A 13802-nucleotide genomic window follows, 5' to 3' on the forward strand; every position below is an offset into this window, starting at 1 on the left:
CCTCAGCCGTCTCAGGAAGAAGAGGCGCTGATGAGCCTTCTTCACAACGGCCTCGGTGTGGACGGACCATGTGAGTTCCTCTGTGATGTGGACACCGAGGAACTTGAAGCTGCTGACTCTCTCCACCATTGATGGAGATGGGGCTGTGTTCTCTGTCGTTCCTCCTGAAGTCGACTACTAGCTCCTTGGTTTCGCTGATGTTGAGGGAGAGGTTGTTTTCCTGACACCAGTGTGTCAGAGTGAGCACCTCCTCTCTGTAGGCCGGTTCATCATTGTCTGTGATCAGACCTACGACCGTCGTATCATTAGCAAACTTGATGATGGTGTTGGAGCTGTGAATTGCCACACAGTCATATGTGTACAAGGAGTACAAGAGTGGGTTAAGAACACAGCCCTGTGGGGCTCCAGTGTTGATGGTCAGTGAGGAGATGTTGCTGCCTATTCTGACCACCTGGCGTCTGTTTGACAGGAAGTCCAGGATCCAGCTGCACAGCAAGCTGTTTAAGCCCAGAGCCCGGAGTTTCACATCAAGCAAGGAGGGCACTATGGTGTTGAACACTGAGCTGTAGTCTACAAACAGCATTCTCACATATGTGTTCCTCTTTTCCAGGTGGGAGAGAGCAGTGTGTATTGTAGATGCAATAGCATCATCAGTGGAGCGGTTATTGCGGTATGCAAACTGCAGTGGGTCCAGTGAGGGAGGTAGAACAGAGCAGATGTAATCTCTGACTACTCTCTCAAAGCATTTGCTGATGATGGGCGTCAGAGCAACAGGGCGCCAGTCATTTAAGCAGGTGATGTTGGTTTGCTTTGGTACAGGGACAATGATGGACGTTTTGAAGCATGTGGGGACTACAGACAAGGAGAGGGACCGATTGAAAATGTCTGTAAAAAGTGGTGGAAAAGTTGCTTCTGTTCCAGACATGGTGTCTTTCTGAGAAGGAACTCATTAAATAAAACATGTGGTACATTTATATAAAAAAGCAAAGTATTTATTTTTTTGCTACTATTTGAACCCATTGATCTCATCACAGGGGTGGACTGGGACCAAAAAGTGGCCTTGGACTTTCTGGCCCACAGCAGCCCACCACATCCCAAATCATAACACATTGGCCCATTAATGTGCAGAATATTTTTTAACACCACTTATAGCATAAAAATATAACACAATACAAAAAGAAATGCTATTTAAACATTTATTTTAAGTAACACAACATATATTAGGTCATATTTGCAAAACCAAAGGGAAACAAACAGAAGAACATTAAGACACACAGCATTATTAATATAAAACTATCAAGACAGCATATCAGCTAGTCAGGGGGAGCTAGAGCCATCAGAGTCTGTTGAACTGCTACTCTTCGCGGCAAATGTATAATCTGTTAATTTGAAGCATTTCACAGCATCTACCTCTAATGCTTTTTTTAACCGTCGGCTGAAATTGGTCCTCGTCAGCTTTTTTTCGGCCGATTCGACATGTCGGTGACAGAGGGAACTCTGATTGGCTGTTCAGCATAGTGAACGAGTCAGTGCACTGCACGAGAATAATAACAAAACAGCGAGCAAAGAAGTCAAAACAGCACAGATAGAAGGCTGTTCTAATGTTACGTCATATTACCTGAGTGTTCCTTGGCGAATATTTAAATATTAACATGAGAGGAGTGGAATAAAGAAAGTATTTAGCAGGATTGATATTCAGAATGGTAAGCACGCACTGCTTTGTTTACGGTGTGTATCTGCAGCCGCCAGCCGGCGGCGTCGGTTTCTCTTTTTGAATGACGAATATAGACGAATTTATCTGCAGAAATAGACAGTTGTCTCATTTACACCCAGGCGCAGAACACGCAGTCTAGCTAACAGTAGGCTGTAGTTCTCTCGGTGTGTTCAAGTGCGGCTTTTTTCCCGCGACACAGGCGATGCGAGGCGACAACACAGTCGGCTTTCATCTGCGCTAGTTCATCGGCGTTGGCTTGCTGTGTTTCCAGGACGTGAAAGAGGGCGTGTTTCAAGATACGCAATGGAGTAGACCAAACTTAAAGGGATACTCTTACCAGTTTTTCTTATTAAACTATGTTATTCCATTAACTAAGACGAGTTGATACATACCTCTCTCGTCTCAGTGCGTGCACTATATCGCTCTGTATTGCCGCAAAACTATGTTAGCACTTAGCTTAGCCCATGCATTAAATATGGGCCAAGCAGAGAAGCGACCAAACACTTCCACGTTTTCCCTATGTAAACACAGTTACTCGAGTAGTGTAACTTGACCTGGGCTGGTGACACAAAATAAACCATTGCACTTTTCTAAGCGTTTAAAATTGATGACTATATTGTATGGCGGAATACCATAACAAGTGCTTTTGAGCACTTCAACTTGGCGCAATAATATCTTCACTCGTGAAAAGTACTCTTACCGGCTCCCGCTTCCTCTCCCTCTGACATTTCCGTCAATACAACCAACGTGACTTTTACTACCTGTGCTATTAGCAAACTGCAGATCATTTGCAATGGCGGACTTTGTAGATGATTATGACTTCTTTGTAGAAGACCCAGAGCCATATCTGTTTGAACCCGAGTACACGGAGGAGGAATTAGCTCTTATGGACCTGTGCAGGTATAGTCCTCCTTTGTGAAATGTTCGGAGCAAACACGCCACTTCTTCAGAGTCATCAATGGTGTTTTGGGATTCTTGTTCAAAGCAGCTAACCAAGCTCTCCGCTGTATGTGGTGTGTTGGAATTCGGTGAAAAATGACAGCACTATGTACATTCTCCTTATTTTCACAACCCTTTACGATGCACGCTTTAACCATTATTGTACACAAACTAGCTTCCAACAACCTGTTACTTCGTCAACTCCGCTTGAACTACTACTACCGGCGCATGTCACGTTGGTTGTATTGACGGAAATGTCAGAGGGAGGGGAAGCGGGAGCCGGTAAGAGGACTTTTCACGAGTGAAGATATTATTGCGCCAAGTCGAAGTGCTCAAAAGCACTTGTTATGGTATTCCGCCATACAATATAGTCATCAATTTTAAACGCTTAGAAAAGCGCAATGGTTTATTTTGTGTCACCAGCCCAGGTCAAGTTACACTACTCGAGTAACTGTGTTTACATAGGGAAAACGTGGAAGTGTTTGGTCGCTTCTCTGCTTGGCCCATATTTAATGCATGGGCTAAGCTAAGTGCTAACATAGTTTTGCGGCAATACAGAGCGATATAGTGCATGCACTGAGACGAGAGAGGAATGTATCAACTCGTCTTAGTTAAGGGAATAACATAGTTTAATAAGAAAAACTGGTGGAGTATCCCTTTAACAGGGAGGGAGGGCAATACACTCACATGCATGCACACGAAACACACTCCTTGTCGGCCGCGCCCGCGCGATCGATTCCCTCATCCATTTGTTTAGAAAAGAAATGTAATATTATGATTTCCGGCATTTTTTATATATAGGTAGGCTATATTTTATTTTATGTGTGTACCGGGCCGGCCCGCATTGGCCAGCGGCCCACCGGGAAAAGTCCCGGTGCTCCAGATGGCCAGTCCGCCCCTGTCTCATCATGCTGATCACATTCAGAATCTTGCATTAAGAAGTAAGGATATCTTGTAAGAAAACAAAGTACAAATACTTTGGTTATTTAAGTTTCTTTTAAAGTTTTGAAACCAAAGTATTTGTAACTACTTTTTGAACCCATGGAACCATTGGAACGGCTTGGCCCCGTGATGGCTGCTTGCAGATATATTTTGATTTTGTTTTCAATAAAGACTGTTGAAGTTGATTAAGATCCAGCATCATCTCTGCCGCAACCAGCCTGTGACAATAGCCAACATTAAAGTTTAATTTTCAGGGAAATATTAGAGCTTGAGTCGAGTCTCATGCTTCAGCTCTCCATCATGGACAGCAAATGTGTTTACCCTCATTCCACTTATATTAACATGTGAACATTTGTGTTACAATCACTTACTGTTCCTGTGTGTGCAGAATTATAGCTTTTATCATGGGTATGTAAACATATGACATTAAAATGTATTACAATTGTAAAAGTTTTTTATAGTTGCTAATAACTGTAACATATATAATTCTAAAATCTATGTTTTTGGATTTAAAGATTGATGATGACTTTAACTGTGACCCCTACAGGTGTCACAGAAGGCCAGCAAGAGAAATGCAGCACGAAACAGAGCCATACAGAAGAAACAAGAGCAGATAGAGGAGGTAAATGGATTTGTGTTTGTGTGTGTGTAGTCAAGGTATTTCCAATATTGTACTGTAGGTACCAAATGTTCGGAAAACACGAACACAAAAAAAGTTGGTCCCCATGCGAATGTAAAATGGAGAGAAGTTCCTATGGGTCTAGGGGACAGACTATACAGTTTGTACAGTATAAGGGTCACTTAATATGGTTACTTTCACACACAGTTTGGTTATTATATACAAGAGAGACCCCCGCTGTGTGAACAGAACCACAATGGAAAACAAGTTGTCTGTTACATCACACAGTTCGAGAGACACACTCATGTCCACTGCGTGTTTAATTTGCATCAAGCCTCCCTTACAGAACAAAAATATATGGGAATATACTGCAAAATAAAATGCAATATATTACATAATACATTTCCATATATGAGAAACTAGTGCTTATATTTTTCAATATACTGCAATATAGGCATTGACCATGTATGGCTATATATTAATACATATAAAATAATTATAAATGAATACAAAAATAGCATGACATGTTATATTCACAAAGTTTTATCCTTTATTGTGTACATATACTGCACATACATGTTCCCACTGAAATGTGAATGTGTGTTGTTCACACACACACACACACACACACACACACACACACACACACACACACACACACACACACACACACACACACACACACACACACACACACACACACACACACACACACACACATTCTCGGAATGTGAAAACAGATTTCTAGTTCCCAGCATGCTTTGCTTCTGGCTAAGAGAGTAAATGTTCAGATTAAGTGTTATTTGATGTGTTTTGCTCAATATTAATATAGGGGGAGATCTGTTAGTGTTCAATGCTCTATTATTTTTTTTTAATTTTAAAAGTTTTTCTGGTATGTCTGAGTTTTTGGGGTTAATTGTGCTGAAGAGTAGAGCCTGTGGTGACGCTGATGATTGGCCGAAGACCATTATGATTATAATTGCTATCTATTAAAAGTAATGACAAATCACTCCTCAGTACAGTGATAGTCTTTTGGCTAAATTCTTTAGTACATGCTGATGTACTTGTGCTTTTGTTACTAGCTTGAAGATAAGAAATATATTACATTATATATTCCTCTATGTGTGTTTATGTTGCATGAGTAAATATATCTGCAATATATTACACATGCAGTGCCATGTCGGATCACGTATACATATATACCTATATTATGAAGTGTATTACTGAATATAAAATGACATACATTATGATATATTAGTAAATATATTTTCACATATTTTTCCATATATGAAAAGCAGCAATTCCTTATGTATTATTCAATATATTGTAATATATTAAAACAATATATTATTATTTAACCATTTAATACATTGATCATTCATATGGGAAATGTATTTTCCTTCCGTAAGGGGTAACAGACCGTGTTTCAAGCCGTGTGTAATTTTTGTGATGCTTCCTGCATTAAATGGATTGTAACAACATGTTGTCTGCTGTGTTCAATGTGAACCACAGCAAAAATGAGTGAGGAATATGTACAAATCAAGGATTAAAGCGCTTATGTTAGTCTATCATTCTTATACACAGCCCATAATGAGAATAAACACCAATATATCTTTCTAGATTTTTTTCTTGTTAGTACTCCAGTAATGCAGACAATCCATCTTAACCGTGAAATACAGAAACTGTGATCACGTTAATAATATGATTAATTGTGCATTGGTCACTCTGCTAATCTGCATGTCCATTCCGTGACAACGACAATTAGTTCAATAATCTACAGAAAATGAGCAAAACAATGGCAGCAAAAACATTCTGTCATGGAGGAATCTCTGCAGATGCACCATAGACTGTAATGTAAAATTAATGTTGACACAATGTAGTGAAGGTTCACTTTGTGCATGGTGATTGAGGCCGGGGGTGTGAGCCAGAAACAGAAGTGGATTTGTGAGCATGGATTGAACTCCACTTTCCTCCACTCCACTCATCTACAGGATTCTGCGTACTAGAGAGGCTCATCGGGCCACAGAGCTGCCCTGTACACATCCGTCATGCATTCTATTGTAGAAAATCATCTTCATATTACATGCAAACAGAAAATTCACATGGTTTTCCCAGCAAAACATGCAGCAGAAATAGCAAGAGTAGCGCTATTCTGAATATAGTTTTATTTTGAGACCTGTTGGCAAGTTTGTGTCTTCAGTGAGTTACACAAGTTAAATCTAGCTCTATTATATGGTGTGTTTTCATTGTAATCATAGTCATTCATTCTATTTTCAAGAAACTGCACAGCAGAGCTCATGATGCGATGACTCAGATACATGCGGAATGGTAATTTAACCCCGCAGCGCACACACAGAGACACGCTATCTCTATGGTTACCACGGATGAGGCAGTAGGTGCTATTTTGAAGTGATCCGATAAAAGCTAGCAGCTCAAACACACATACATAACTAGAGTTTCTACAAGACTGCCTGCTTCTCCACACACAAATAATAACGGTTTTAGCAAGGGAGCATATTATTTGATAATTGTTCTCTTAGCAAAATTCACATTTATTGGCATTGGTTGTTTTATGTAACCTTGTATGTAATGCTTTTATGTAACGCTGATCAAACGTTCTCTGAAGCAAATCCCCATATAAATAATTTGATAAAAAATGTAAAGTAGATTTTTATATTTTAAGGAAAATACTGTTTGCCTGAGCAAAGTGTCTTCTCTGAATGTAGAGAACATAGCTGACGCTTTAGGAACCCAGGAGTGACGACCTCTGAAGCATTTATAGAATAATGGCAATTTACTGCATGGCAAATGGTGCTTAAGCAGGTACCATTCCAGGTACATTTGTTGGTGCAATTAACTGGGGGCGTTTATCATTTTGTTGATATTTTCCACTGAAGGAGCTAATACTCCGATAAATCAGCAGTGTAGCAAACCTAGAGAGTGCCCTTGTTCCTTCATTTAGAAAAAAACAGAGGTAATTGCATAACCCATACATTCCTTTACATTGGTCACTTCATCACCAGATCCGGCTGACTACATCATGCGGTGTGGTCGTGTCTAGGCGTAGGTCAGCCATCTGATCTGGATACGGCCTGGATCCGGCTGACTACAGTAAACCTTGGAATAAGCAGAAAGACTAACCTTAGCGTAGATGCCATTCTTCTTATGATGTAACAAGTACATCAGGTGTTATAGGAGGTGTTCTTGGTTCCGGCTGATCTAGTTTATGCAACCAAACAATCATTTAACTGATTTGAATAATAGAAATGTATAGTGTTCTATATGAATGCCAGGTTAAAGAGATGTGTTTTTACTCTAAAATCAAACTGACAGACTGTGTCTGCTTCTCAAACAATTCCAAAGTTTTGGTGCTAAATAGGAAAAGGATCTACCGCCAGCAGTCGATTTAGATATTCTAGGTATTATCAACTGGCTGGAGTTTTGAGATCGCAATAGACGTGAAGGACTATAATGTGTTAAGAGCTCGCTCAAGTACTGGGGAGCTAAACCATTTAGTGCTTTGTAAGTAATCAGCAATATTTTAAAATGTATACGATGTTTAATAGGGAGCCAATGCAGTGTTGACAGAACCGGGCTAATATGGTCGTACTTCCTGGTTCTGGTAAGAACTCTAGCGGCTGCGTTTTGAACCAGCTGTAGTTTGTTTATTAAGCGTGCAGGGCAACCACCCAGTAGAGCATTACAATAATCTAGCCTTGAGGTCATGAACGCATTAACTAATTTTTTTCCAATAATTACAAACTCTACTTCTTCAGAATTCTGTAGTAGGAAATTACTAGTCATCTAATTTTTTATATCTGCTATGCATTCCGTTAATTTTGTGAATTTGAAAGTTTCGTCGGGGCGCAAAGAAATATAGAGTTATCATCAGCATAACAGTGAAAACTAATTCCATGCTTCTTAATGATATCTCCTAAGCGTAGCATGTATAGAGTGAACAGCAGCGGTCCTAGTACTGAGCCTTGTGGTACATCAACATAATATTAAGTCTATTCAAAAGAATGTTGTGGTCGATAGTATCAAATGCAGCACTAAGATCAAGTAACACTAATAGAGAGATACAACCATGATCGGATGATAAGAGCAAATCATTTGTGACTCTAATGAGAGCTGTCTCAGTGCTATGATACGGTCTAAATCCGGACTGGAAATCCTCACAGATACCATTTCTTTCTAAAAAGGAACATAGTTGTGAAGATACTACTTTTTATAGTATCTTTGACAGAAAAGGTAGATTTGAGATCGGCCTATAATTGACTAATTATGTAGGATCAAGTTGTCTTTTTTTAATAAGAGAAAGATGAATTAATGATATTGAGAAGAGGATCTATGACCTCTGTAAGCATCTCTTTCAATAGCTTAGTCAGTAGGGTCTAACATACATGTTGTTGATTTAGATGATTTAACTATTTTGGACCATTCTTCCTCTTCTATAGCAACGAATGAATAGAATTTTTCCCCAGGGACACTACAATGCTCCCTAATATTATCAATCTTGCAAGTAAAGAAGTTCATAAAGTCATTACTGCTGTGCTGTTTGGAAACTTCAGAAGTTGAAGCTTTATTTCTTCTTAATTTAGCCACTGTATCAAATAAATACCCATTTGTTTTCTAAGAGAGTCAAAAAATAAGCAGATCTAGCAATTTTTAAGACCTTTCTGTACGCATTCGTGCTCTCTGTCGACAAAAGAGCGAAACACCTCTAGTTTTGTTTTCTTCCAGTTGCATTTTTCGGGCTGCTCTCTTAATGTTGAATTGGCTTTATTAAATAGTAGTACGAAGAAGACGTCAGTCGACATTCAGTCGACGTCAACTGCGTCCTCCGTTCTCTCCTTCAGGGAATGGTGGGTTGCATACACAACCAGGACGTTCAATGACGTGGTCCAGAGACTTTATGTTTTCTTCTGCCAAAGCATCAAACGGTGGGAAAATGTTGGAAAATCAGCTTTTGAAGCCAACACTGAAAAGACTTCGTCCCACGTAATGGGAAACACAATGCTCTCCACGCACTACATTTTCATTATGCTGACATCCTAAAGGCACTGACCCAAATTGCTCTGCAGTCAAAAAAATCAGAAGTACATAGGGAGGCGACTGGACTTATCAAATCACAAGAAACATTTGAATTCACTATGATGCTTGTAATTCAGGAAAAAAATTTTGGAGAGGGTCAATGTAGTTTCACATGTACTGCAGGAGAAAGATGTGGATCCTATTCAAGCAGCCTTATTGGAAAACACCCTGAACACCTCATCACTGCTAAGAGATCAGTTTGAGGACATCAAAAGCACAGCACAAGGCCTTGCTGCATCCTGGGGCATCAGCTGCCATTTCACTCATAAACATGCACGGCTTGTGAAGCACAACTTCGCTGAAATCAGTGAGGACCAGCGTCTCACAGACCCCGAGAACATGTTCAAAGTAGAGGTTTTTTATGCTTGCATCGATACTGCTGTTTCCCAGCTCAAACAACGTTTTAAAGGTTTGGGTACAATGGCGAGACGATTCCACCTGGTCAGAAATAATAAAAATTGAAATGGGCACAATTAAAGATCTGGCAGAGCTGCTGATTCTAATGCGTACATCTATTCTACCAATTGGCACAGACATGGCTTCTACACTAAAGCTTTTTTTAACCATCCTTGTCAAAGTGGCAAGTGGCGACACGTCTTTTTCTAAACTGAAACTAATAAAAACCTGCCTGAGCCAGGACAGACTTTCCGAACTTGCGATTCTCAGTTTTGAGAGCCAGCGTGCAGGTCAGATGGACATAACAGAAATTGTGATGGACTTTGCTTACAAAAATGCTGAGAGAAAGGGGCGTTTTGGGTATTTTTAAAGGTGAGATGCTTTATTGCATTCCTTCTCAAGATTCAATGAATCAATTAACTTTTTATAGTTTTTTTTATAGCAGTTTGCGCTAAGCCATTGTTGGCACCCCAGTTCTAAGATATCTGGGATGCTGAGTAGATTAAACTGATCAGGAAGATTATTTATAAAGCAATCTTTAGTGGTAGAAGTGATAGTTCTACCATATTTGTTACAGGGAGTCGGCTTTGCAGCCTTGGCTAAATGAATTATACACGAGACTAGATAATGATTGGAGAGGTCATCGCTCTGCTGCAGAACTGCCAGTCTGTCTGTTTCCTGACCTGGGTCTCAGTTAGTCAAGGTTCAACTCTAAGACTATGTGCAATATTACTAGAGCGAAGAGCAGCACCATCCCAGGAGGGATGAATACCATCTCTTTTCAACAGGTCAGGTCTGCAAAAATAAATTGTTTATAAATTCTGTTATTTTGTGGACACCAGTTAGAGAGCCAGCCATTGACTGAGGACAGTATCTCATCACTCCGGCGAACAGGAAGGGGACCAGAGCAAATTACAGTGTCTGAAGTAAACAGAACGATTAAACTAAAACTCTATTATTAAAGTAAACTCTATTTTACATCTGATATACACATTTACATTAAATATGCCACTTATTAATAAAGTTAAGCACTGAAATTACATGAAGTCATTATCCAGAAGTTACAATATTTGTCTATTAATTTAAATAGAAATATTTGTACTGGGTGCGCTGCTTTTAAACACTTTTCCTGTGGAATGCTGTGGTTTAATGTTTTAACTACAGCAATGATTGTTTGACGCGTGATAATTCCGCTTTAAATGGCAGAACTCATGTTCTGGGAAAATATTTTAGTGCGAATAATGATCAATGATGCACACTTTTTACGTCTAAGCAGATGGCTTAGCAACATAGACCGTATAATGAGAAACACTGAAGGACTCGCGCAGTGATGGAACGGTCCATTGGCCGGTTTGAATAAGTCCGATGACAGTAGGCTGTGAAACCTCTTCTGCACGCAGGTGCTGCTGATGTCGTGCACAGACAGACTGATAACCTTTTTCATATATATTGTACTGTATAATCTACTGTATATATCTAAGGATATCATTTGAAGGAAACTGTAAGATATGCATATTTATGTTTTGTCAGTGACACGCTGAGTCAGACACTGCAAAAAAAAAAAAAGGTCTATCGGTTTTCATTAAAAAATAAAATAAACCATCCTAAAATATATGTTAACCTTATAGGCAAAATTGCATACATTTTCTTTCCTAAAAGCAATTAAAAATAGCCTACTATTTTGCCAGTGGAAAAGATTGAGAATAACTCTTATCTGAAAACGTTCTAAAATACCACATGTATTTTATACAATATTTATGTATTTATTCTAAAAAAAAGGAAAGGATACTGAATGATTTATAGTAATGTAATGTGACGGCACATAGTCCTTATCTCATATTTTCCTAATGTCTTGTGTTAAACATGGTATCACGTGGATGGGAATACACATGGAAATGATGTGCAGATGAGGATCTGCATAGTAAAACGAGGTGTTGTGAGTTCATATATGGTTATTTCAGGGTGGAGACGCATGTGAACACAATCTTCCTCTGACTGGGTTTATAAAGGGAATTTTGTGCAGTTTCAGGCAAAGTCTAGCTTTTGTGGTTTTTGTAGCTTTTAGGATGACATTTTTATATAGCTTACCCACATTCAAGAATTGATCAAAAGAATGCATGAAACTAGAATAGAATGTTTATTTTTATTTTATTTTTAATAAATGTTCTTTCTTTTGATATAGTGCATGTTCAGATATTCATACAACAATATAATCTGAGGGCCATAACCATTTTGTGAAAATGATTTAAAAAAAAAGGCTGGCAGCTTTTTAAAATCAAAAATGCTGGTGGAAAAATTAAGTAGTTGAATTAATATATATTGTAATGTTTTGAGTAATCAATGTTTATAATCCATACAGGTGTATCGGCAGGACTGTGATACATTTGGCATGGTTGTGAAGATGTTGGTGACCAAGGATCCATCCTTGGAGAAGCCAATTCAGCTGTCTCTGCATGAAAACTTGAGGGACATTGGCATGCGTTGCATCAAGGCCATGGAGCAGTTCATCCATGAGTATGATTCCCGAGAGCTGGACACTCCATCCACCTCCCAAATACATTCCATCAAGTGAAGACTGCAAACACAAGGCTGAATGCAGATACTTATTTACTAACTTCTTATTCACGCTATCCATTCAACTTTAAAAATGTTCCTCTTTATTAATAGCTCTATCAGCGTTTCCTTAAATGATTTGCAGCACTGATCCTAATGCTAGAAAGCTGTCACGATATTGACCCGGTTAATATACATTGTCAATTAAATTAATTTTAATTACACCTTGTATTTATTCTGTTGATAATCAGAGGCTGTGCCAGTTATCTGTTATTCCACAAAACTAGTTAGAAAAGTCACATTTTTAATGGTCATTACCAAGTTTACAAAATGTTTAAAATGAAATTCAAGCTAACCCATGTGAACCCAGAGTAAAAATATATTTAAGTATGAATATATAATTCATGTTTGCATTGATGTTTTCTGCCTGTATATTGTTTGCAAACTGTAACTATAAGATCTTCACCATGTTGAGAAACAAGCCTCAAATATCAGTGGAAGACAGAGTAAAGAATAATGAATTTAGTTGTACATAAAGCATTAAGTGAAATGTTAGTTTGCTATTAAGCTTGCTGTTGTGTCTTGAATTTTGTCTGTCTACATGTATTACAAATAAAAATGGTCTTCCACAAACGTACAGGATTGTAAAAAAATAAATTAAAAAAAAGAAGTCCCCCTGTGATGAAAATCAAGTGTTTAATGTTGTGTATATGTTTATGTGTTGTTTTTAATATGCTTTAAGACAAACCATGTGCAAATTCATCAGTCAACACCGTTGCTGATTGTTTTCTCCTTAAAACTGCAGAGAAAAAAGGACACGGTTTGAAATTTCTGGTGATATCACAAACTAACTGGCAACCAATCAGATCAACGTGCCGCCGGGCTTAAGCATATCATTAACAGCGAACTAGCAAGGGAGGTCATCCTGGTTATTCTGTGGATATGGAGAAAAAACGGGTACATTGAGCAAAGTAACGGGTGAATTGTCTATATGATGTATATATTACGATGTTATGATGACCTATACTTTTCTTCAAAAGCGTTTCTAAGGATGCTGATGTTTAGAAGGCAGCGGTCCGACTCTGAGATGGCGAACCGGAACATGGTTTGTGTAACATTAGCAACACCTGATTAGCTGTTTGATAACGTAGTGAAGCTAAAGGTTTATCATATTGTGACATGCCTCTTGGCCCGTGCTACTATAGCGGGTAGCTTAGAGGTAATCGTAATGTGAAACACCTGCAGAGGATCATAAAAGGTGATTGTTCTCTGAGTTCACTCTCTTCGGTTAACATTTTGTCTTCTGTTATTTTGGGTTGCTGCTTTATTTGTTTATTATCCATTTGCTTCATGTATTAGTTTAGTTTGGGAATGTATGTTTGCAGGCCTGTATTTTGGAGCGTGTATTTTGTGTTTGTGTTAATTACGTAGCTTATTCTTTATTTACGTTATTTTCTGAGCGGAATGTTTTCCGTAGTGTTGTTTTTTCTTATTTAGTTATGAGTTGTAAATGTTATTTTTGTTAATTAAAACTTTTCTATTCGC

At 38.6% G+C, this 13802-nt stretch overlaps 1 protein-coding gene across 1 annotated transcript in view; it reads left to right on the forward strand.

Annotated features, from left to right (window-relative positions):
• Nucleotides 1-13802, forward strand: part of LOC143724533 (uncharacterized) — a 55276-nt gene extending 41474 nt beyond the window's left edge. Inside the window, exons 5-6 of the mRNA XM_077217649.1 lie at nucleotides 4143-4217; nucleotides 12064-13802. Coding sequence (XP_077073764.1) covers nucleotides 4143-4217; nucleotides 12064-12276 — 288 coding nt within the window. The 3' untranslated portion in view covers nucleotides 12277-13802. The remainder of the gene's footprint in view (nucleotides 1-4142; nucleotides 4218-12063) is intronic.

This window comes from Siphateles boraxobius, unplaced genomic scaffold (genome assembly GCF_051911475.1).
Source record: "Siphateles boraxobius isolate OS27281-9 unplaced genomic scaffold, OSU_SipBor_1 75, whole genome shotgun sequence".
Classification (NCBI taxonomy): Eukaryota; Metazoa; Chordata; class Actinopteri; order Cypriniformes; family Leuciscidae; genus Siphateles; species Siphateles boraxobius.